This window comes from Prionailurus viverrinus, chromosome E1 (assembly GCF_022837055.1).
Source record: "Prionailurus viverrinus isolate Anna chromosome E1, UM_Priviv_1.0, whole genome shotgun sequence".
In the NCBI taxonomy this organism is placed as follows: domain Eukaryota; kingdom Metazoa; phylum Chordata; class Mammalia; order Carnivora; family Felidae; genus Prionailurus; species Prionailurus viverrinus.
In genome coordinates, this window is record NC_062574.1 from 12,318,783 (window position 1) to 12,342,767 (window position 23,985).

General features: G+C 51.9%; 1 protein-coding gene across 3 annotated transcripts in view; it reads left to right on the forward strand.

The window, feature by feature from the left end:
• TNFRSF13B (TNF receptor superfamily member 13B) overlaps nt 1-23,330 on the forward strand; it is a 38,660-nt gene extending 15,330 nt beyond the window's left edge. For all 3 annotated transcript variants that reach the window (XM_047832924.1, XM_047832923.1, XM_047832925.1), the window contains 5 exons: nt 6,486-6,623; nt 10,381-10,626; nt 21,450-21,626; nt 22,003-22,265; nt 22,479-23,330. In XM_047832924.1, coding sequence (XP_047688880.1) covers nt 6,486-6,623; nt 10,381-10,626; nt 21,450-21,626; nt 22,003-22,253 — 812 coding nt within the window. In that variant the 3' untranslated portion in view covers nt 22,254-22,265; nt 22,479-23,330. The remainder of the gene's footprint in view (nt 1-6,485; nt 6,624-10,380; nt 10,627-21,449; nt 21,627-22,002; nt 22,266-22,478) is intronic.
• Nucleotides 23,331-23,985: the final 655 nt, after the last annotated feature.

Consider the following 23,985-nt stretch of genomic DNA (forward strand, 5'->3'; position numbering starts at 1 on the left):
TACTGTAGAGAATGTTCCATGTACACTTGAGAAGAATGTATATACTGCTGTTGCTGAGTGTAGTATTTGTATATGTCTATTATATATCATTGATTCATAGTGTTGTTCAAGTTCTCTATTTCCTTATTGATCTTTTGCTTGGTTCTTCTATCCATTACGAAAAGCAGGGTATTAACATATGCAAATATTATTGTAGAACTATCCATTTCTCCCTTCAATTCTGTCAATTTTTGTTTCATATATTTTGGGGCTCTGTTGTTAGATGCATGTATGTTTATAATTGTTATTACCTTCTTGCTGTATCAAACTTTTTATCAATATATTTCGTCCTTCCTTGTTTCTTGTAACCTCTTTTGACTTAAGGTCTATTTTGTCTGACAATAATATAACCGCCTCAGCTCCCTTTTGGCTATTATTTGCATGGAAGTATTGTTCATTGTTTCTACTTACAATCTCTTAGTGTCCTTTTATCTAAAGGAAGTCTCTTGTACACAGCATATAGATGGATACTGCTTTCTTTTTTAATCCAATTTGCCAATTTCTGCCTTTTAATAGGGGAATTTAGTCCATTTACTTTGATGTGATGACTGATAAAAAAGGATTTACTTCTGTCGTTTATCTGTTTTCTGTATCTTATGTTTTTTGTTCCTCAATTTCTCCATTACTCCCCTTTTTTGTATGTAGTTGGTTGCTTGTAGTGTAACATTTTGATTCACTTTTTCTTTCCTTTTTTTAAATGTTTATTTATTTATTCAGAGACAGGGAAGTGGAGTTTGGGGGGAGAATCCCAAGCAGGCTCCATGCTGTCAGCAAAGAGCATGACACAGGGCTCGACCTCACAAACCGTGATATCACGGCCTGAGCCGAAATCAAGAGTTAGATACTTAACCGCCTGAGTCACCCAGACGCTCCTCCTTTTTTGTACTTTTAAAGGTTATTTCCTTAGTGGTTACCTTGGGGAATATAATTAACATTTTAAACTTATAACAACTTAATTTTTATACTAACTTAGTTTTGATAATATACATTTTCTTGCTATATCTCTGTCCCTTCCCATTTACATTGTTATTGTCATAGATTACCTCTTTATGCATTTTATGCCCATTAACATAGGTTTATAATCGTTTTATGCATTGGTACACTAAATCATATAGGAAAAAGAAAAGAGGAGTTACAAACCACACAAAAAGTACAATAATACTTGCTTTTATATTTACCTATGTAGTTACCTTTACCAGTGTCCCTTATCTGTTCTCATGGCTGTGTCTACATCTAAGGTACCTTCATTTCAACACAAAGGACTCCCTTTAGCATTCCTTGTAGGGCAGGTCTAATGAACTGGGAATGAACTCCCTCAGCTTTGAAGGATAGTATTGCTGGATATGTAATTCTTGGTTGGCAATTTTTTTTCTTTCAGGACTTTAAATATATCATCCCACTGCCTCTTGACCTCTATGGTTTCCAAGGAGAAATTAGCTGTTAATTTTATTGAAGGTTATCTGTATGTGAAAAGTTGTTTCTATGTTGCAACTTTTACAATTCTCACATTTTGATTACAATGTGTCTCAGCATTGGGCTCTTTGAATTTACCTTATTTAGAGTTCATTGAGGCTCTTGAACATACATTTATGTCTTTCCTAAGATTTGAGAATTTTTCAGCCTTATTTTTTTTTCAAATATTATGTCCTTCTCTCTCTCTCTCTCTCTCTTCCTCTCTCTTTCTTGAACTCCTAAAAATTTATGGTGGCATGTTTGATGGGGCCCCACAATTCCCTCAGGTTCTGTTCACTTTTCCTCATTTTTAAAAATTTCTGCTTCTCAGACTAAGCAATTCAATTGTCCTTTCTTCTGCCTCCTCAAATCTGATCCTTTCTTCTGCCTGCTCAAATCTGTTGTTGAGCCCCTTTAGTGACCTTTATTCATTTCAGTTAATAGATTTTTCAATTCCAGAATTTTTTTGTTTCCATTTTTTTATTTAAAAAAATTATAAAAATGTATTTTGAGAGACAGAGACAGAGAGAGAGAGAGAAAGAGAGAGAGCAAACACAAGCAGGGGATGGTCACAGAGAGAGTGAAAGAGAGAATCCCAAGCAGGTTCTGTGCTGTTAAAGCAGAGCCCGATGTGGGACTTGATCTCATGAACCATGAGATCATGACCTGAGCCAAAATCAAGAGTCAGATGCTTAACCGACTGAGCGACCCACGTGCCCCTGTTTCCATTTTTAATAGGCTATTTTTAGAGCAGTTTTGGGTTCATGGAAAAATTAAGTGGGAAGTACAGAGAGTCCTCCTATACCTCATTACCCCAAACATGCACAGCGTCCTATACGATGGACATCCTGCACTAAAGTGGTACATTTGTTACAACGGATGAACCTATGTCAATACATCATTATCACCCAAAGTCCATAAGTTTACACTAACGTTTATTGTTGGCGTCGTACATTCTACGGGATTTCACCAACATAGAAGGACATGTATCCACCATGATAGTATCAAACAGAATAATTTCAGTGCTCCCTTCCCCAACCCCTAACAGCCACTAATCTTTCTACTGTTTCCATAGTTTTGCCTTTTCTAGAAGCTATAATCATGCAGTAGTAGCCTTTTCAGCTTGGCTTCTTCTAGTTAGTAATATGCAGTTAAGATTCCTCCATGTGTTCTCATGGCTTGATAACTCAATTCCTTTTTAAAAAAAATTTTAATATTTATTTTTGAGAGAGAGAGAGAGAGAGAGAGAGAGAAAGAGCATAGGGGCAGAGAGACAGAAAGCGAGACATAGAATCTGAAGCAGGCTCCAGGCCCTGCGTTGTCAGCCCAGCGTCCAATGCAGGGCTTGAACCCACGAGCCATGAGATCATGACCTGAGCTGAAGTTGGACGCTTATCCCACTGAGGCACCCACGTGCCCCAATAACTCATTTCTTTTTAGTGCTGAGTAAATTCCATTGTTTGGATGTACCACAGTTTATTTATCCACTTACTTACTGAAGGAAACCTTGCTTGCTTCCAAGTTTTGGTTCCTGTTTTACAACTTCTATCTCTTTATTCATATTCTCATACTTCATTCATACATAATTTTTTGATTTCCTTTAGTTCTTTGCCCATGATTTTCTTTAGGCATTGAATATACTTAAGACAGTTGATTTAACATCTTTGACTAATATTTCCAACGTCTGGGCTTCCTCAGGGACAATTTCTGTCAAATTCTTTTTTCTGTAAATGTGCCATATTTTCTCATTTCTTTGTATGTTTCATAAGTTTTCTGAGAACTGGATATTTTGAGTATTCTGTTGTAGTAATTCTAATTCTCCCATTTCTCAGGGATTACTGTATCTTGCTTGTTGATGGCTGGAATCCATTTGTGGCTTTTCCAAACTATTTTTGCAAAGTAGGTATTTATTGTGTGTGGTCACTGAAGTTTCTGTTCCTTTATCGCTGCAGTCAGCCAGTGACCGGACAAAGATTTCCTTAAATGTCTGGCTCCCAAGAGTTGGGGGGAGAAGAGCACTATCTCTTTTAAATTCCCTGGAAGCCACCTCAGCCGTTGGGGATTGAAACAATGGTCACCAACCTCTGGGCCAGCCCCTCACTGATCAAAAGCAGCAAACAGCAATCTGAACCTACAACCCCAATGTTTGGAGGACAAGGTCCTCCTCACCCATCGGGGTTCCAGCAAGTTTCACCGGCAACGTGAGCAGCTGCCTGCACGACGGCACACATGGGGTTGGAGACCAAGGAATGCTAGCCACCACCATGAAATACATTGAGATGCACCAAAATTCAAAAATGTACCAGCTTCTTCCTCCAGTTCTCCCTGGGATAACTTCCAAAACAGTCACTTCAGATGGTTGCTGCCAGCTCAACATGTGTTAGGCGGGAGGGCAGATTACTGGCGCTTCCACTCTGCCGTCTGCCCTGCCTTCTCACATCCCAGTGTTGATTTGGGATCTCCACTGACTTCCTAACGGAACTCTGTGGGTAGCCTGCTTGTTCTCGAGAAGGTTTTAGCACCTGCTCTTAATCTCTGGTCCTCCTACATTTTATGATGATGGGTCATGGCTTGTGAGAATTTATTGTGTCAGACACCCGACTGGTTCTTTGAATCTGGAAGCTGTATCCTTGAGGTCTGGAACTCCCATTTAATCAACCTCTGGGCTTCCTGAAGTGATTCTACAATTGTATCTTTTCTCTCCCTATTTTCTAGGAAGTTTTTTCAATTACATCTTGCAATCCCTTCTACTGATGTTTATATTCTGGCTGTTATATTTTTAATGTCTAATAATTCTCAGCTGTTCTATCCATATTCTTTTTTTTAAATTTTTTTTAACGTTTATTTATTTTTGAGACAGAGAGAGACAGAGCATGAACGGGGGAGGGTCAGAGAGAGGGAGACACAGAATCTGAAACAGGCTCCAGGCTCTGAGCTGTCAGCACAGAGCCCGACGTGGGGCTCGAACTCACGGACTGCGAGATCATGACCCGAGCCAAAGTCGGCCGCTTAGCCGACTGAGCCACCCAGGCGCCCCTGCATATTCTTCTTTAAAGACTGTACTCCATTCTTTTTCATGAATGTAAAAATTCATCTATCTGTCTATCAATATGAATATCAACTGTTGCTATTGTTGCCTTTTAATTTTCTCCAGTTCCTTGCATTGTCTCTCTTGGCTCCCAGCATGTCCCTTCTGCTTGCTTTGTTTGAGTTCTCTTTCCTGTAGGGGTGGCACTCCAATATCGGGTGACCTGTGGCTTTTGGCTCAAACTCAGATTGAGGCAGAAAGAGCTGTTGGAAGTTCTGGGTAAACGAATGGGGTTGTTAATGCAGAAGCTTTGCTCTCAGAGGGTCAAGCAGCAAACTTGGTCATTTTCTTGAGAGAATCTCCCAGTTAGTGCTTTTGGGTCTTTTCCTCTGGGTCGGTTTTCCCAGAGAAGGGTCTGTTGATTCCCTGCCAGTTGCTGGATGGGGAAGGAGACGTTTTTTAAAAACATGGTCACACTACTCCTTAGGTCGTATTTTGGGGAGTGTGGACCTTAGGGCTGCCCTCAGCTGCGCCTGAGAAGACACCAAATCTTCTGCTGGGGTTGGTGAGAGGCTGTTACCTGCCTGGCGATGGAATCCGGCCGGGGTCAAGCTGTCTTTCTGTACATTTTCAGCCAGTCTTTCTTTCATTGTTTTGCCTTCCCATCTCCCGTTGTCAGAGGTACTTGGTCCCTCCAGTTCCAGAGGCTTCCTGGGGTTCTGTGGCTCAAGTCAGCTTCCTTCTCCCTGCGGGCATCAGAGAAAAGAGACCTTTAACTGAAGTCAGTCACCCCAGTCCACGTGCCTTCCGTATTCCAAAGTGTTGCTCACATCAGTCTCCTGGTGCAGTAACTTCTTCCGCTCTCTTTCCCTCTGAGGATAAATATCGTTTTGGAGAAGCTAATACCAGGAAATCAGGCAGAGAATTCTAGAAAACGTGGTGCATTCACAAAATGGGAGACTCGTCAATACAAAGCAAATGACTGAGAGAGCCTCAACAGAGAATGTGTCTCAGATATCTTGCGGAGCCAACAACCAGACACAAAAGTTCAAGGATGGGCAATATCAATGACCTACAGGGATAAAAGTCAGAATAGAAGTTACCGGCGGAAGTGAAGTCTTGGACGGGAGGGGACCCAAGAGAGTCTTCAGGGAGCCAGAAATTTCTAGGCCTTGATGTGGGTTGCGACACAGGTGTATACATATGGAAAAATTCATCAAGTCGTACACCTAAGATCTGTGCAGTGTACACACATCATTTTGTGTGTCTCATGCCGCAGTAAAAGAAGAGAAGGGGAAGGACATTGACATTTATTGAATGCTTGCTGTATGCTAGGCACTGGCTGGACCTGGTTCTCTTTTTATTCGCTTAATGAGCACCTAATAGGTCCTAGGCATTATCTAGGTATTGAGGGCCGAGCAGTGAACAAAAAAATTAGAGTTCTTGCCTGCGTGATGCTCGCAGCTGATGGGGGAGACACTATCAAACAGTCCCAGTCATAAAAGTGAAGTGAAAACAGTGCCAAGTAGTGCAGAAGAGGAGGAGTGTCCTAATCTGGGAAGAGAGCCGGGCTTTTCTGAGGAAATGAAATTGAAACAGTGACCTAAAGGATCAGGAAAAGATAACCAGCAGAGAGGGAAGAAGGGCATGTTATGCAAAGGGACAAGCAGGTGAAAAGGCACTGTGGTAGAAACAGGCACATTAGGCAGGACAAAGAACGAGGATGAGAAGGCACAGCTGGTGCAAGAACGGCGGCCCCAGAACTGCCACCTCACACATGGGGAAACTGAGGTTTGGGGACTTGAGATGGTTGCCCCAGGTCACCCCGCAAGTGCAGCTGGGGTCGGAAGCTAGCTTTGTCTGGTTCCCCCTCTGCGTGCCGGGACAGAGTAGGAATGTGAGTGGGAGAGGCTGGGTTCTGACCTACGGCAGGGTGCCAGCTACCCTCATGCTCCCTGCCTCTCAGCTCCACAGGGCCTGCGGATGGGGGTGGCCATGGGTCAGTGCCCCGAAGAACAGTACTGGGATCCCCTACTGAACATCTGCCTCTCCTGCAAACTCATCTGCAGCCATCAGATTCCACGCACCTGTGCAGCATTCTGCAGTGAGTTCTGGGGCCTGAGCCCCATGGGCTGGATCACCCCTTCCTTCCCTGCAGAGATCCCCCTGGCCCATTGCACTTGGGTGCCTGAGAAGGAGGTGGGGGAAGGAGATGTACACTGTGGCACCCCTTTACCCCTGGGTCTTTCTGCTCTGGCCACGCTGGCCTCCTTGCCGTTTCTTGAACATGCTGTGTTTCTTCCTGCCTCAGGGCCTTTGCACGTGTTGTATCCTCTGCTTAGAATGCCTTTCCCTGTTATTCTTCCCTCAGCTCCCTCCTATTCAACCAACCTTCAGGTCTCAGGCCAAATGTCAGAGGTCTTATCTGATGGCCTAATATATTAAATCCCCCTTTGTCATTTTCTGTTCTGACTTGCTTTTGAAACTTTTTATGACAGGAACTATCACAGAGGATAGCATAATAAATCCCTATCTACCCATCATGAGCTTTATAGATTCTGCCTTTTTATTCCCCAACCATTTTTCTTTTTTGCTTGTGCATTTTAAAGCAAATCCAAGAGCTCATGTAGCTTTACCTGTAAATACTAGATCATGAATCCCCAACACATAAAGGCCTTCAAAATATAACCTTAATATCTCGTCACCCACAGCAATAATTCCTTAGCATCATCTGTACTCAGGCTATATCCAATTTTTTCTGATTGTCTTGAAAAAGATATTCTGCTTGCTATTCTCTTATTTTCAATGTTTGTTTATATTTGAAAGAGAGAGAGAGTGTGAGCAGGGGAGGGGCAGAGAGAGAGGGAGACACAGAATCAGAAGCAGGCTCCAGGCTCTGAGCTGTCGGCACAGAGCCCGACGCGGGGCTCGAATCCACCAGCTGTGAGATCGTGACCTGAGCGGAAGTCGGACGCTTAATTGACTGAGCCACCCAGGTGCCCGTGTTTGTTATTCTTTTTCATAACTTGTTTTTTTCCTTGATGGAACTTCTCATGATTTGTGTTACGTTCTTTTGTGTGTATTTGTTTCATGTATACCTCAACCATCAGTCCGTGAACTCCTTTTGAGCCTAGCACCGTGACTGAAACATAGTAAGCGATTCATAAATACTGATTGAGTAGAGCTCAGAGAGGCTGAGTTGCTTGCCCAAGGTCACACAGCATAATAATGGAAGAGTTAGGATTTGAACCAGGACTCTCTGACTCCAAAGCCATGACTCTAAACTATTCACGGTTGACTCTTCTATCATTAGGAGGTAGAATATTCATTGTGTCATTCCACGAATATTCATGGAACTCTCTAGCCCCTTGAAAATAGGAAACTGATGTGATCCTTTGAAGGGACTATCATCTGACGGGAGAAATAACTACAATTCAGGGGAGAAAAGTAAAGTACCATAAAATGCTACAGTTGGGAGAGATGCCCCCCCGGCTGATGGGTTGGGGGGCAGGGAAGCATTTTTGGAGTAAGTGCACCGGAGATAGATTATTAAGGGTCTGTAGACGCAGCAGTCAGATGCGGGGGGCAGGGCACTCCAGGAAGGACCAGTATAGGCAAAGGCAGGGAGGTAGAAAACACAATAGGAAGTATCAAGGTCATAGGGGAAGTTTATGGGGTTGGGCAGTGAGGGTTGGTGGTCTGGGGAGCTCAGACAGCACCTGCAACAGCCACGCCGGGGGCCCTGAGGAGGGGAGGGGGTCCACACATAAGACCCCGGGAACACCACTGCCCTCATGTCAACTCTGTCTCATGAGTGGCGGAGCCAGTGGTCCTATGTGACTTAGTGGGACCCTGGGGCAGAGACAGGGCAGGGGGAGGTCACCGGTCCCATCTGAATCTTCCCTGAGATCCCAGGTCAATAGTCTTCCTGGTCTTTTCCTTTCTTCGGTCAAGGACATAAGAGCTGGTGTGTTTGTGCTGCAAAGAGGCACCAATGAATATTCTACTTAAACCTCCCATTCACCCAAATTTCTTATCACGCATCGGGCACTCTGCCGGGAACTTCAAATCCTCATAGCGATTCTAAGATGTCAATATTATCATTACCTCTGTCCTGGAAGAGAGGAAACTGAGGCATGGAGAGGCTAAGACCCCACAACCTTCAAAGGTAGGGCTAGGGATGCTCTTAAACCTGTCTGACCTTGAAGTCTGTGTTCTTACCCTCTATCTGGCACTGCCTCTGGAATGTGCCCTTAAAGATCTGTGTGAGTCCCATTTTCACATAAATAAAATCTTATTTTAAGACAAGGGAAACTTGCCCTGTGAAAGTATAGATTGCTGTTATGCACTCAAAATTGCTCTCTGAGGGGCGCCTGGGTGGCTCAGTCGGTTAAGCATCCGACTTCAGCTCAGGTCATGATCTCATGGTTTGTGAGTTCGAGTCCCGCATCGGGATCTCTGTTGACAGCTCAGAGCCTGCCGCAGATCCTCTGTCCCCCACCCATCTCTTCTCTCTCTCTCTCTCTCTCTCTCTCTCTCAAAAATAAACATCTTTTAAAAATTCCTCTCTTACAGCAAGTGTGATTAAGCTGTAGTTTGCGTGGCCTCTGCTCCTTGGCACTGACCCCTGTTTAAGCTCTTCTAATTCTCACTCATTACGACAAAAGAAACACTATTAATTTGAGTTTTTCCCTCTCCCTTCCAGCCCCCTCCCTCAACTTGCCAAGGTGGTTTCTGGCCTCCTCCTCCAATCCTTATGTTAATATGAAAGGTTCCACCTTTATGAAGTTGGGAAAATGCAAGTACACGACTTATGTGATGATGTAACAACCCAGACTTCGATTTTAAAAGATAACTAGAAAATTCTTATGTTTAGAAGCTAAGAAATGCACTTTTTAAGTTGTTGAGGGTTTTTTTTTTTAAGTTTTATTTATTTATTTTGAGGACAAGAAAGAGCCGGTGCCTGTGTGCACAAGTAGGGGAGGGGCAGAGAGAGAGAGAGAGAGAGAGAATCCCAAGCAGGCTCAGCACTGTCAGCATGGAGGCCATGGTGGGGCTTGAACTCATGAACTGTGAGATCATGACTGGAGCCGAAATCAAGAGTCGGATGCTTAACCGACTGAGCCACCCAGGTGCCCCAGGAAAGGCACTTTAAATAATGAAAAGTAAAAATAGGGTAAAGTAAATATAGGAAAAATATTACGGATCAAAAGTATATATTGTAGCTAAGACAGTATTTATTGGACAATGTATAGCCTTCCACTCACGTATTGGGAAAGGCCCTGCATCACTCTGGAATTTCTTCCGGGGAATTGCATTGTGATATTTATGTTTAATGTTTATTTATATTTTTAATTTTTTTAATGTTTATTTATTTTTCAGAGACAGAGTGTGAGTGGGGGAGGGGCAGAGAGAGAGGGAGACCCAGAATCCAAAGCAGGCTCCAGGCTCCAAGCTGTCAGCGCAGAGCCTGACGTGGGGCTCGAACTCACAAACCGCAAGATCGTGACCCGAGCTGAAGTTGGACGTTTAACCAACTGAGCTGCCCAGGCATCCCAATGTTTATTTATTTTTGAGACAGAGAGAGAGAGAGAGAGTGTGAGAGGGGCAGAGAGAGAGGGAGACACAGAATCGGAAGCAGGTTCCAGGCTCCGAGCTGTCAGCTGTCAGCACAGAGCCCGACGCGGGGCTCGAACCCACAAACCGTGAGATCATGACCTGAGCCGAGGTAGGACGCTCAACCGACTGAGCCACCCAGGCGCCCTGTGATTTTTTTTTAAACTGTGAAGCCCTTGGAGGCCAGATTCACGGGTCCCGCAGGTCCCTGTCTCCCAGTAGCACCGCTCGTTTCTGTCCCCCAGAGTCACTCAGCTGCCACAAGGAGCAAGGCAGGTACTATGACCAGCTCCTGAGGGACTGCATCAGCTGCGCCTCCATCTGCGGACGTCACCCCAAGCAATGCACGTACTTCTGTGAGAACAAGTTCAGGAGCCACGCGAACCTCCCGCCAGAGCTCAGGAGACAGCGGGCCGGGGAAGCTGAAACCAGGCCAGACGACTTGGGGAGGTACCAGGGAACAGAGCACAGAGGCTCCGAGCCAGTTCCAGGTAAGCCCCCTGAGGCCGGCCTGCACGGTGCCTGAGGGTCAGAGCAGGAAGCAGGGCCCGTGCCAAGCCTCCACAAGGAGGGTCTGCAAAGCAGGAAGCGCAGAGTCAGGGCAAATGGCCAGAAGGCAGGGGAGGGTCATCACAGGATAGAAAAAAATTTAGGCAAAAGATCTAGAAGTCTGTGGGCCAGAAGGAAGCGGGGGGGGGGGGGGGGTGATGGTGGTGGGAAGGGGGGCCAGGAAAGACCTGGTCATTGAGAGTCTTATAACGGAGGCTAAATGAGTTCTTAAAACATAGGCAGCAGCTAACCAGCAGAGCTGACCTTGTGAGCAAGGTCTCTGATTCCAGTTAGACACAATGGGCACTTCCTAAGAATGAGAGGGACCGAAATATCACAACACAACTTATGCTGGGGGTTGGCCACTTGGGATATGGTGAGAAGGGTCCCTTGAACCGGACATCTACCGCATGCCAAGCATCGAAAGTGTTTAATGATCCTCCCAGAAAACACCTCTTGGCTTACCCACCCGCTCGTGGTGTCGGAAAGAATGGGAGGGGGGTGCCACGTGGATCCATAAACACTTGAGACAGTTACGCTGCTCTTGGCCTGTCAGGGGAGAGACAATAGTCCTGAAGGCCCCTGGGGCCCCGATTGGTTTCTTTTCTGTGCTGTGACTTTCCTCACAATGACATCATTTCTGTGATGCCAGAGCTTAGTGCCAAGACACCAAAGGACAGGCGTCGTGCACCCTGATAATGGAGGTTGCCCAGCTCCATGTTCTACTCGGTTAGACTGTTGTCTTTTACTCTTTCCTGTTCTCCTGTCAGTGAGCTGTTGCTGTGTAACAAGCAGTCCCAAAACTCAGTGCCTTATTATTCTTCTGTGTCTGGATTTTGGCTGGGGTCAGCTGTGTTCAGCTGGCTCAGCTAGACGTGGGTCTGCTCCATGGATCTCTCTTCCTATTCCTGGGGCCAGCAGGCTGGCAAGGCGTGTCCTTCTTGTGATGACGGCAGGAGTGCAAGAGGTAGAAATACACCAGGCTTCCAGCTGCCTAGGCTGGGGACGCGCATTGTATCATCACTGCTACCTTCTATCACTCAAGTTGCAAAGCCGGTCAGATTCAAGGATGGGGAAAGAGATGCCACCTTTTGGTGGGAGGAGAGACCAAGAATTTGCAGCCACGGTGAGGTTGTGGCTGATTTTAATCTAGCACAGCATCTTTCTCATGAGAACTGCAGATCCGCATGCAGAGGACGTGGATACAGAGGGAGCGATGTACGGGGCCACGAAGTGGGGCTGGGGGGCACCCCCGTTCCTCCGGTGTCTGTCTGTGACCTGTGTGTCTAGCCTGCCGTTGGCGGTGTATTTGGATTCTTCCAGCCAGACCCAGAACTTTCCCACCTCTGATGCACTAGAGTCCCCTTCAGGTCAATCTCACCCATTTTACGGATCAAGAAATGGAGTCTCAGAGTTTAGGGTTACTTGCTGCGAGTTGTGCGATGAGTTCATGAGCAAAGCTGAGCTGAGATCGAGGCCAAGCCTGGGGGTCCCAAAGCGTATCCCCTCTGCTGGAGCCAAACTCCCAGAGCGGCACGCACGGGGTTATCACTTCCTGAGGGTAACCCGTTGTCCGTGGGACACGATTAGCTATTCCTTTCTGTGATGACCCATCGCAAGCCCCATCCCTACAGGGCACCGGGTAGAATCTGGGAGCCTCATCTGGGCTCCAGGAATAGATCCCCCAGGATGTGTGGATGGGGGTGTGTAAGGACACGGTGGGGGGCGAGTCATACCTGACCCTGCAGCATTAGCGGCCCCATGCATACCACAGCCAGGGGACACCACGTGCCCTCCCAGGGACTCAGGGAGTTGAAGACCGTCTCGTTGTGCCCTGCCCCAGGCCCGAGTCTCTCCAGAGGCCTGGGTTTAGGTCCCTTCTGCTCTGTCCTCTGACACCTGGGTGTGCTGGTGGGGCAGGAGCTGGGCTTGGCATGGATTGTAAACCCGGGAGGACCAGGTGTGGACCTGTTCGAGGGCGTGGACTACAGCATGTCACGTGGCCAAGCTTGCCTCTGGCTGCAGCCAGTGGCGGAGCTGATGTGATCCCGTCCCCTGTGGGCTCCACAAATCCGGCCACCCACCCCACTCACTCCCACCCCCGCCAGGCCCCACCTCAACCCTACTCGGGGTCTCTCACGGGTCCCTCCCAGGTTGTCATTCCTTCATGTGACATGAGGTGTCCCGAGCACGACAAATCCTGTCCCCGGCCCCACAGAAGTCACAATCTGACGGGAGAGTCAGACACAGACAAGACTCACGCAAATGGTAAATTAATCGCGGTGCGTGGTGGCAACGTAACCCGGCCAGGGGTGCGATGGGGGGCAAGGCAGCCTTCTCTGGGGGGAGGGGGCTTGGGGCAGACTGGAGTGATGGGGGGTGGGGCTGCGGGGCCAGACCCTGGTTCCATCCTTCGCTGTGTGACCGTGAGCAAGTTCCTTCACCTCTCTGGGCCTTGGTTCTGTGAGAATGGGGTCACACACCTTCGTGGGGCTGTTGTGCAGAGTACAGGAGAACGCTCACTGGGGTCAGTGAGTGCCCGCCGTGCGTACATAACCGCTCGTTTAAAAAGAAAAGGTGGGCTTAAGAGACAAGGTGGAGGAAGTCTGCTCCAGGCAGGGGGAACAGCACGTGCAAGTGTTGTGAGGAGTAAAGTGGCTGTGACATGAGGGGCTGAGAGGAGCTTTGGGCCAGAGGGGGAGCCCGAGGAGGGGCGGAGGGCTGAAGCCGGGACAGCAGAGCACGCTAGGGGGCGGACAGGGCCCGGAGAGGGATCAGGGCCCATGACAGAGGGCCCTATCTGCCAGGCTGGGGAGACTGACGTGCTCCTGGGGGCAGGGAAGTCGTGGGAGAGGTGGGGACTGGATGGCGGGGAGCCTTGAAGGGTAGACGCTGGCAAAGGCAGCAGGGGCCGTGAGAGCCTCTGTCTAGCAACAACGAAGGCCACAGATGACAAGGACTTGGATGGTCCTTGAGAGGCGGCACATTGGCATGGGATCGGTGGGATGGAAGGGCCCTCACGTCTGAGTGGCCGTGGAGGCCTAGAGCACAGCGGGGCCACTCAGCCTCTGGATGACCGGGCACCAGGGGACCCCTTCTGGGAATAACTTAAAAGTGCATCAAACAGGGGCATCTGGGTGCCTCAGTCGGTTAAGCATCTGACTCTTGATTTCAGCTCACCCAGGTCATGATCTCCCAGTTCACGAGATCGAGCCCCACATCAGACTCTGCACTGACAGCATGGAGCCTACTTGAGATTCTCTGTCTCTGCCCCTCCCCTACTCATGCGCAAGCTCTCTCTCTCTCTCTCTCTCCCTCTCTGCCCCTCCCCTACTCATGTGCATGCTCGCTCTCTCTCTCTCTCTCAAATAAAAAAAAATAAACATTTTTTAAAAAGTGTAAGGGCACCTGGGAGGCTTAGTCAGTTAAGCTCCCAATTTCAGCTCAAGTCATGATCTCACAGTTTGTGGGTTTGAGCCCCGCGTCGGGCTCTGTGCTGACAGCTCAGAGCCTGGAGCCTATTTTAGATTCTGTGTCTCCCTCTCTCTCTTACCCTCTCCCACTTGCTCTCTCTCTCTTTCCCTCTCAAAAATAAAAATTTTAAAAAAGTGCATCAAACAAAGCACATAGGGCTACAAAGAAACCAATGACGTTGAGATACTGTCAATATAGTATCTCAAAATATTAAATCAAATTAAACATTAAATCAGAGTATTACCAAAGTATCGCACAAATTGCAACCTCAGAATGCATCTGCGTGCTTCTCTATCAATGCATTAAATGGCGAGACGGGGCGGTGGGCTGGATGACGACAGGTGATTTCAAACTGCTAGGAAGCAGACAACATCGCAGTCTGCCCGGACCCACTGAGGCAGGATACGGAGTACGGAGACACCTGGGGCTCTGCTATTGACAAAGCCACAGTCCGCTGCTTGCACAACTCGGGGCCAGCCTCTACAGAGGGTGGAAGCGAAAGCCAAATCTCAGTTGGCCATCAGTGAAATAAAAGATGCATCTTTCTTATCCGAGCCTGCGGAGCCCCCAGACCCTATCCCTGGGCCCCCTGGGCCCCACGTTAGGAGCTCTGGGTGGTGTTGGGAGCAGGGCTCCCAGCGAGCCTGCCGGCACCTGGATTCCAGCCCATGCTCTGGGTGAGCCAGGGAAGCTTCTGGACGGCTTGCGCCTGACTGTCCCCGCCTGTAGTGATCATGACAGCACACAGGGCTCTCGTGGGGCCTGACTGCCTCTGAGACTTGGGGGCACGGGGCCGCGCCTGGCACTTCAGGGACGTCGTTGGGTGGGACGAGCAGAATGTGGGTCCTTTCCCGGGCTGGCGATGTCAGCGTCCTGCGGCTGCCAAAGCACCATGCCACAAACGGCGGGGCTTAACGCCGATGTCCTTCTGGCCGTTCTGGAGGCTGGAGGGCTGAGATCGAGGTCTCTGCAGCTGTGCTTCCTCCTACGGCTCTGGGGGAGGATCTTTCCTCGCCCCGTCCAGCTGCTGGTGGCCCCGGGCCTTGGCGTGTGGTGGCCCCCATCTTCCTGTGGCTCCCCTCTGTGTCTTCTCTCTTTCTAAGGACACTTGTCATTGAATTTAGGGCCCAGCCTGATCCACACTCTCTCTTCTTGAGATCCTTAACTTAATTACACTCACAAAGGCTCTTTTTTTCCGAATAAGGTCACAGTTGCAGGTTACGAGGGGGCATCTCTTTGAGGGGATGGAACCAGGGTCGGCGGGGAGGAAACCAGAGGGACCCCAGAGCTCTGAGTTGGGTCCCCCATGGGCAGGTGATGCCAGCCTTGGAGGCAGCCAGGACTCCTCACATGGGTCCAGAGCTCTGGGGAGCATCTCACTGGAGAACTTGGATTTCATGGGCCTGTAGGGTGGCAGTTTTGGTCCCAAGAATGAAAAAGATTCCCTGGGGACCCAGGAGGTGCGAGGAGAAAAGGGCTGAGAAGGAAGCCTTCATGGGAGAGGGGTCTGCCTCTGAGGGGTCAGTAGAATCTCCCCCAGACACACTGCAAAGGAGCAGTTGGGGAGGTCAGAGCAGAGCCCAGAGGCCCGTATGTCCACAAAGGCAAACAAGGAGGAAGGTTCTGGAAGGAGTAGGTCACACCGCAGAGAAGTTTGCAAATGTCCACCAGTTCTGGCCACAGTGAGGTCAGAGGACCCTCTGAAGGGCCATTTTCAGGCGTCCCTGGGTGGAGGCGGTCCTGACCTGAGGAAATGGTGGGGGGCGAGGCAGGGAGCCCCTCTCTTACCGTCCATGAGGCCTCTTCCTCTCCCTTTCCATGCTCAGTCCGATCCCTTATCGGGCCTTCAACAGCCCCCCTCAGTCCATTTCAACCTCATTCCACCAGATGGGAATGCGCAGGGGCAGGGTGGGGGACACAGGGGCACAGACTGCCCGCCAGGGCCCCGCGTGTTCACTGAGCAGCTTAGGAAGCCGGGCCTGGAGCTCACAGCCCCACCGTGACGATCACAGGCGGGGGCGCCGAGGCTGGAGGAGGTGAGGGCGCGTGGGAGCCAGGCGTCCGCAGCGTCCAGGGTGGGGGGCAGCGCCGAGCTGTGGGGCACACGCACCCCAGGGAGAAAAGGCCCAAGGCGGTCAGAGCTGGAGCGCCGGCTCGGCAAACGGGAAGCACAACAGGCCTTTAAGGAAAAGAGACACACGGACTCATGCATTTGCAGGTCACGTGTGCAGGGTGGGGAACAGCCGTTTTCTCACTGGGGGTCACAGCCATAGAAGGATTTGGGGGTCGGGGAGAACGCCACTTTTGTCCCAGGAATCGCTCAGGGTTTCCTTTGGTTTGGGAACTACAGCTCCACAGGGTGGCCCTGGGGGTTGGTCTTATGCTTGGCTTTTCGTTTGTTCCCTCAGGGGACGCAGTGCAGCCCCACCCCACCGTGACAGGCCCCACACGCCCCTCTCCCCAGGGCCGAAGCTGAGGTCCTCACTAAAACCCTCTTGATAAAACACGGGGGCAGAAGCCAGAGTAGGGAGCGTGGACCAGTGACCTAGACGTGAAGGCACGGAGAGGACCGTGGGGAAATCAGGCAGTAGCGGGAGGGAGAGCCCGGGGGGCAGGAGGCTTCCTTCGTCAGTTGGAGCAGGTTGAGCAAGTGGAAAGGCCGATGGGCCTGATCCAGGGCCGGGGAGAGGGGCTGCACAGGAGCAGTGGCCAAGTCTGTGTAGGAGCCCTTCCCCCAGCAGGATGGAGGGTCACTCTCAGAGGGGGTGGCCCCAGAAAGAATGGGGACTCGGGGATCCCAGGCCCTGATGAGGGGGTGTGAGGAATGGGGGGGATGTGGTATTCTGGAAACAGAGCCCCCCATCCTTTCCCAAATTGTCTCCCAAAATGGCAGCCAAGTGAGTGTGTGTGTGTGTCTCTCTCTCTCTCTCACACACACACACGCACACACACACTCACACACACACACAATAGGGGGGCCTTCCGCGGGCATTTGCAGGCCCCCCAATAGCCTAATAGTGAGGCTCACACTCACTGCAGGAAACCCCTTCTCAAGGCAAACTTTGGACCAAGTGTCACCGGCATGTGCAGAGGGAAGGAGGGACAAACGGAGCGTCCGGGATGCTGAGCTGGCCATCCGCACGGCCGCAGCCCACAAGGTGCGCCCAGAGTCTTCCCAGAGGGAGGAGGGGCAGAAAGCCCCACGTGTCTGGCGTCCTCCAGTTGCCGCCCCAAACCCACTCCTCCCCTATGGACAAACTGCCCTGCCAGCTGAGCTGTGGCAGCGTGGGGACACCTGGTGACTTTTGCTGGGCCGGTCCTCCCAGGCCCAGCTGCCTCGTATGTATTTACTTGTATTACGTCATGGATGCCAAACAATGCTGATCGGTATATCATTCCCCATTTTACAGATGAGGAAACCGAGGCCTGAGGAAGCAGAGTAAAATGTCCAAAGCCACGTTCGCCTCAAGCAGTTGTGGCTGCAGGGCCCAGGCTTAAAATCATGCCTTCCTGCCCTCAGCTACATCCAGCTGAGGCAGTGGCGTCTGGATTCTTGCACAGCCCTGCCAGGGCCACAAAGGCCCTTTTGCTCTCCCTCTAAGTGACAAGTTGTCATGTTAAGGTCCCTTAACTCTGTCCCTAACAGACAAGTTATAATGTTGACCGGCTGGCCAGCCTCAACCTGAGCTGGGGACAGCAGCAGTCTGGGGGAAATTCTATTTTTAGATAAGACAGGGCTTTGAAGACAGTAAAACGAAACAAAACAAAAGCAAAACCCAGCTTGCAAATAAACTGTCCTTGGGCTAGGGCCAGCCTAGCTCCCAAGCAGCCAGAAGCTTTGAGTGGTGCCTCCTGGTGGCGGTTTCTGGGAACTGCACCTCCAGGGGCTGTATCCCCAGGGCTCGATTTTCAGACAAGGACAGAGAATGCATCCCTTTTTCTCACAAAAACTTTTGATTGTGCCCCTTTGCTGCTGGGGGGGGGGGGGGGGAGGGTGCCGACAGGGAAGCACGGGGCAAGGCCTCTCTGTCTTGCAGGGTCCCGGTCACTGAGGGCCGACAGAAGGCCACTTCTGAGGTCGTGGACCCAAGTGATCTTGGAAACCGAACAAAGAGCAGAGAAGGGCACACTCCCCACCTCCAGCCCCCAGGAGAGTCTGGGTGCTCACCGCTGCCAGACCCGGTGCAGGGCCCACTCGGGTGGCGCACGAAGCAGCGGGGACAGCTTTCCCGTTAGCGGCCCCGCCAGCTGCTGGAACTCTATGACTTCCCTGTCCTCCTGGTGCGCCTTGTACACGGTTCTTTGGACACGTGGACCGCTAGAGCAGCTTCGAGCTGTTTTGCGTTTTGAATAGACGACACACACAAATCACCTGAGAGAAAAGGAAGAAGGTGTGGGGGGAAGTCTTCAAGGTGTGGGGAGAGACACAGAGAAAGAGAGAGCACGAGCAGGCGAGGGGCAGAGGGAGAGGGAGACACAGAATCCGAAGCAGGCTCCAGGCTCCCAGCTCTCAGCACAGAGCCAGACGCGGGCCTTGAACTTACCAACTGCGAGACCATGACCTGAGCTGAAGTGGGACACTTAACCGAGAGCCACCCAGGCGCCCCAGGGACATCTGTACTTTTAACCTGCCCTCCTCGTCCTGGTCCAGGAACTCGGCAGAGCATGTACTAGGGGCAATCACCAGGCAGGAACTAGGTCCACTGGCCGCAGGGAACAGCAGATCGCTGGTCTGGGCAGAGAGGCAAGGAGCAGCTGGGACCAGCCCCTCAGGAGCACTGTCACCGTTTGGTTGTTTACTGCAGCACCCAAAAGCCACTGAAAACCTAGTGGCCTCCAAAGAACCGCTTTATCATCTTGTGTGGTTCCGTGGGTTACTGGGCTCAGCTGGGCAGGTCTGGTGTCTGCTTGGGGTCTCCTTGTAGCCACAGGCAGGTGGCGCTGGGCTCTGAATCTGGGACGGCCGGGCCTCGCTCCTCCCCGCGGTCCCCTCTTCCCATGACTTCTCCAAGGGGCGCCTCCACGTGGCTCCTCCAGCTGACTTTCTCGAGGGGGCTCCCAAGAGAGCAGAAGCAGGGGCTGCGGGCCTTCGGAGGGCGCAGAGCGGGGCTGGCGCCGATGGCCTCTGCCGTCTGAGGTTTCAGGGAGGCCCAGCCCGGCCCTAATTTGAAGGGCAGGCTGTGGGGAGGTGGTTCTCTGGGGACCATCTGTGTGCACTTGCTGCCAGGTCTGGGTGTTAGAATTTGTGCTGAGAACATCGGAAATACGCAGATGTTTGGACTCCCTCCTTGAACCCACACGGCGGTGCATCTGTGCTTAGCAATCTGGTGGCCGGGCACCCGTCCCTGATGCGGAGGCTGCCGGCCTCTCCCCTGCTAAGCCAGCTGCACGAGGTCATCTTACTCCAGAGGCGAGCAGGAGCAGGTAGGCAGGCGGAAAGACCTGGGGGTTGGGACGTGTGCATGGCCGGCCTGCTATGCCCGAGGCCCTGTGACCTCCCTTGGTTCCTCTTTCCTCTTCGGGCCTCAGTCTCCAGATCTGTAGCACTGGCACACGGTGAGCCGCACTGGGGGTTCTCTGCATCCCCCTCCTCCGTGGCTTCTCTGAGCTCTGGGCAGGGGACAGAAGGCCAGCACCGCCCACCCAGAGCTCCCATTCTCCCTCTGTAAATGTCAGGTGGCACCTGCCAGCTGTTACCGTATAAAAATCGTGACTCTGAGGAGCGCGTGCAAGGAACTGGCCTGGAGCCCGTCAGACCCGCCCCCAGTAGCAGCTGCGACTGTGGACAGTGTGACTTTGAATCTCAGTTTTGTCACCTGCAAAGTGGGGTGTAAAACGGTGCAGTCACGGTGGAAAACGCCCGGTTTTTCCTCAAAAAGTTAAACGTAGAGTTACCCTCTGACCCAGAAATTCCACCCCTAGGTGTATACACCCCAGAAAACTGAAAACGTGCGTCCAGACGCACACTTGGGCACAAATGTTCACAGCAGCATTATTCGCAACAGCAAAAGGTGACAACGACCCAAAGGCCCATCGGCAGCTGGACGGATAGACAAACTGAGGGGTGACGGTACAATGGAACATTATTCAGCCACAGGAGGGAGGGAAGTCCCAACACACGACAATGACGATCGGCCTTGAAAACACGCTCAGCGAGAGAAGCCAGACACAACGGGCCACACATTGCGTGATTCCATTCGTGTGAAGTGTCCAGAATAGACACATCCGCAGAGTCGGAGTGTAGCTTCGTGGTGCCAGGGGCTGGGGCAAGGGAGATGGGGGGGTGACTGCTAGGGAGTACGCGGGTGACAGAAATGTCTTCAGATCAGACAGTGGTGATGGTTGCACGACCTTGTGAATATACTGAAACCCACAGTTGCCCGCTTTAGAATGGTGAATTTGATGGCATATGAGTTATATCTCAATATCCAAAGGTGGGTGATCAGTCCTCGTTCAGATTATGGAGACACTGCCCGAAGCACCTGCATATGGTAAGGGCTCGGTGGGGGGCCCACACCATGCGTCTATTACACACACACATACTGACTCTGGCTCATCTGTCCTTTTCTACCTGGGGCCTACGGAGCACCCCAATTCCAGGAGCCAGGAGAAACTTCAAGGGGAGAGCTTCGGCTCAGGGCTGCCTTCCCCTGGCACCCAAACCAGAGGCTCAAGGCCCTGGGAAGAAAAGTGACCACCCCAGCTCCCCAGGACTCTCCTGGTTTGCTAGCCCAGATTCATCAGCAACTGCGCCCGGCTCACTCTCAAAGTATGCTTCCCCAGGACGGCCCCCTCTTACAGGAGGGCTCAGGTCGAGACAGAGACATCTTCCCGGGACTATAGTCTGTCCATTTTTCCATCCACCGCTGGTAGTGTCCCGATCTACATCCTGTAGCAAGAGCAGACGTAAAAAGGGCGAGCTCCAGAGGTGTCCAGCTCTGAGGTCTTGGAAGAAGTTGCCACCAGCCTGGGGTGGAGGGGGGCTGATTTCTTCCGGAGTCCAGAAAAGGGTCCACACGAGCCAAGCTTCAGGGTGAGGAAGGGAACCAGCTTCTCCAGGAGCCAGACAGGTCCACAACACGCCAAGGGCCAGGGGCCAGGGGCTCGGCCCTCCAAGGGGGCAAGGGGATGGCCACGTGGCTTGCTTGGGTCTAATGAGGGAAAAGAAAGATGGTAGGCCAAGGGGGATGCTAGCCCGAGGAGGGGACACTTCAGGGAAGGGCCCTGGGCGGTGAAGGGCCCCTCCTGATCTCAGGGCCTCATGGCTGTCTTGCAACCCCCCCGGCCCCAGGGCTGAAGCTGAGCGCCGACCAGCTGGCCCTGGTCTACAGCACACTGGGGCTCTGCCTCTGTGCCATCATCTGCTGCTTCCTCCTGGCCGTGGCCTGCTTCCTCAAGAGGAGAGGGGACCAGTTCTCCTGCCAGCCCTCACCGGCACCGTGTCAGACCCAGGCCAAGTCCTCCAAGGGTGAGTGTGAAACGGGCACTTGCACCGCATGTGGGGCCAGCTGCGGGAGGTCCCTCTGTCCCCGCACTGGCCCTGCTTCCGAACGGGAAGCATCTTTTGGGTCTTGGTGAAATCAGGTTCCACATGGAGACAACAGATAGGGCACCCGAGGAAGGGTGGAGGTCCGGCGATGGCCATCGGGTTGGCAGGGACGCTCCCAGAGGGGTTCCTACACAGCCTTCCCCAAGCAGAAGGGGAGCTGGCGCTGGGAGAGGGGGCTGCCTGTGCGGCGGGGACGGGGGAACCCGACCGCCGGGCCGCCTGTCCCCTCCATGCAGGGCGGTAGAGAAGGGGTCAGGGCCAAGGCCAACGCCATCGCCCTCTCACCTTCCGTCAGATCACTGGATGGAAGCTGGAAGCGCGGAGGGCGCGTTGCCAGAGCCGGTGGAGACGTGCAGCTTCTGCTTCCCGGAGCGCAGGCAGCCCACCCAGGAGAGCGCGGGCGGGCCCGGGACCCCCGGCGCCGCGCGCTCTGGGAGGTGGGGGCGCCTCGGCCGGACCACGATCGGACAGCCGTGCGCGCGCGCCCCGGAAGGCGGCCTTGAGGTCCTGTGCGCTCCTGCGGAGGAGGGAGGCCCGACCTCGTGAAATGGAGGCAGGGTGAGACCAGGAGAGAGATGGGGGTAGGGGAGAGAGGCGGAGGAGGGGGGAGACAGGTGGAGGAAGGGGGAGAGAGGTGAAGGCACGGGGAGGGAGGCGGAGGAGGGGGGAGAGGTGGGGCGGAGAGAAAACAAAGGGGGAGAAAAGAGCTGGAGGGAGGGAGGTGCAAGGGAGGGAGGCCTGTCACCAACTTTATCCACGTCTCCACTGTAGGTCGCCATCACCTAAACACCTGCAGTGAAGTCATACCTACCTGCTGGCCACAACCCCCAAGAGCCCTTCTTTAGAAATAAAACCCTCCCCGGCTGCCCGCTCCTCCCTTTCTCTGGTTTCCGTCGTGTCTCCCCTATGATGACTCTGGACGTCTCACCCTTCCCGCTGCCACCACAAGGGGTCCGCCTGGTTTCTGAGGACCTGCAAGCTGACGGTCCCACCAGGCTCACGACCGAGCTCGAGCTCGTTGACGTGTGCTGGGTGGGAAGCGGGTGGGGGGGCGGGTACACGCTGGGACTGTGTTGTGCCTTTTCCTTCAAGAGGGGAAGCCAGAGAGAGGGGAACCCTAAATGGCCTGAAGGAGGCGTGCCTCCCACCAGAGGCCTGGGCTCTTTACATTTGTTTTATTAAACAAATTCCCCACCACCGTGCCTCCTTAGGCACAGCAAAGCACAGTGCAGTGTGTGTGTGTGTGTGTGTGTGTGTGTGTGTGTGTGTGTGGTGGGGAAGGCACAGGCTGAGCCCAGTGCCGAGCTGCTCTGAAAGCCCCAGGCTAATTGCCCGGACGTCAGCAGGAGCTTTCTCGTTGGCACCCATCTTTGGCCCCATCTGGCCACCAAGCTGCACTGTTCGTGGCTTAATATTCTTCTTTACATCAACTCACCTTTTCTTCTAGACCGACTCTGACCTCACGCTGCATTTCCTGCATTCTGACTGATAATAAGCAATAATACCTGAACATCCACAAGTGTTAGATGTTACCGAGAAGTAAAACCTTGGATCGCGAGGAAATTCTGCCAGGGTCCCGCAAGACAAGCAAACATGTCTAATAAATTTTAACCTGGTAAACGAGCGCCGTCTTGCCTTACGGGTAGCACATGACGCCGAACGTCACATGATCACACCTGAGCCAACGGTTCTTGGAATTCGCCCTGATATGCAAACGATTTGGGTACACGCATGTTTCCGGAACGAGTTATGCTCGCAAACCAAGGTTTTACTGTATTTTATATGTTGAGTAGCATCGAAACCCGCATTTTAGTCACCCTTAAAAGGCATAACTGTTCTTAGAAGCATTTACCCAGTAAGACAAATACATGGTTCTGTAAATCAAAGTAATTCATCCTGTGCCACTCCAAATTACCTGGCACAACTGTGAGGTTCACATAACACGCTTTGGGAGGTGTAGACGGGAAGCCTGATGCTTCCCCCAATGCGCTACAGGCCGTATCCGCTTCCCAGGGCTCTTCGAACAAAGTAGGACACGCTGGGTGGTGTCCCCCACTTCTTGAGGTGTGACATCTGCCGTCAAGGTGTCTGCTTCCTTCGGAGAGTCCTCCGGAGGCCCGTGAGGGAAGGACCCTCTGTTCGGCCCGGGCTCCCCCATGTGTGTCTGTGTCCAAATTCTTTCCTTTTTATGAGGACACCAGTCCTACGGGATCGGGACCCGCCCTCAGGTCTCATTCAACTTGATCCCCTCTGTTAAGACTCTAGCTCTAGGGGCGCC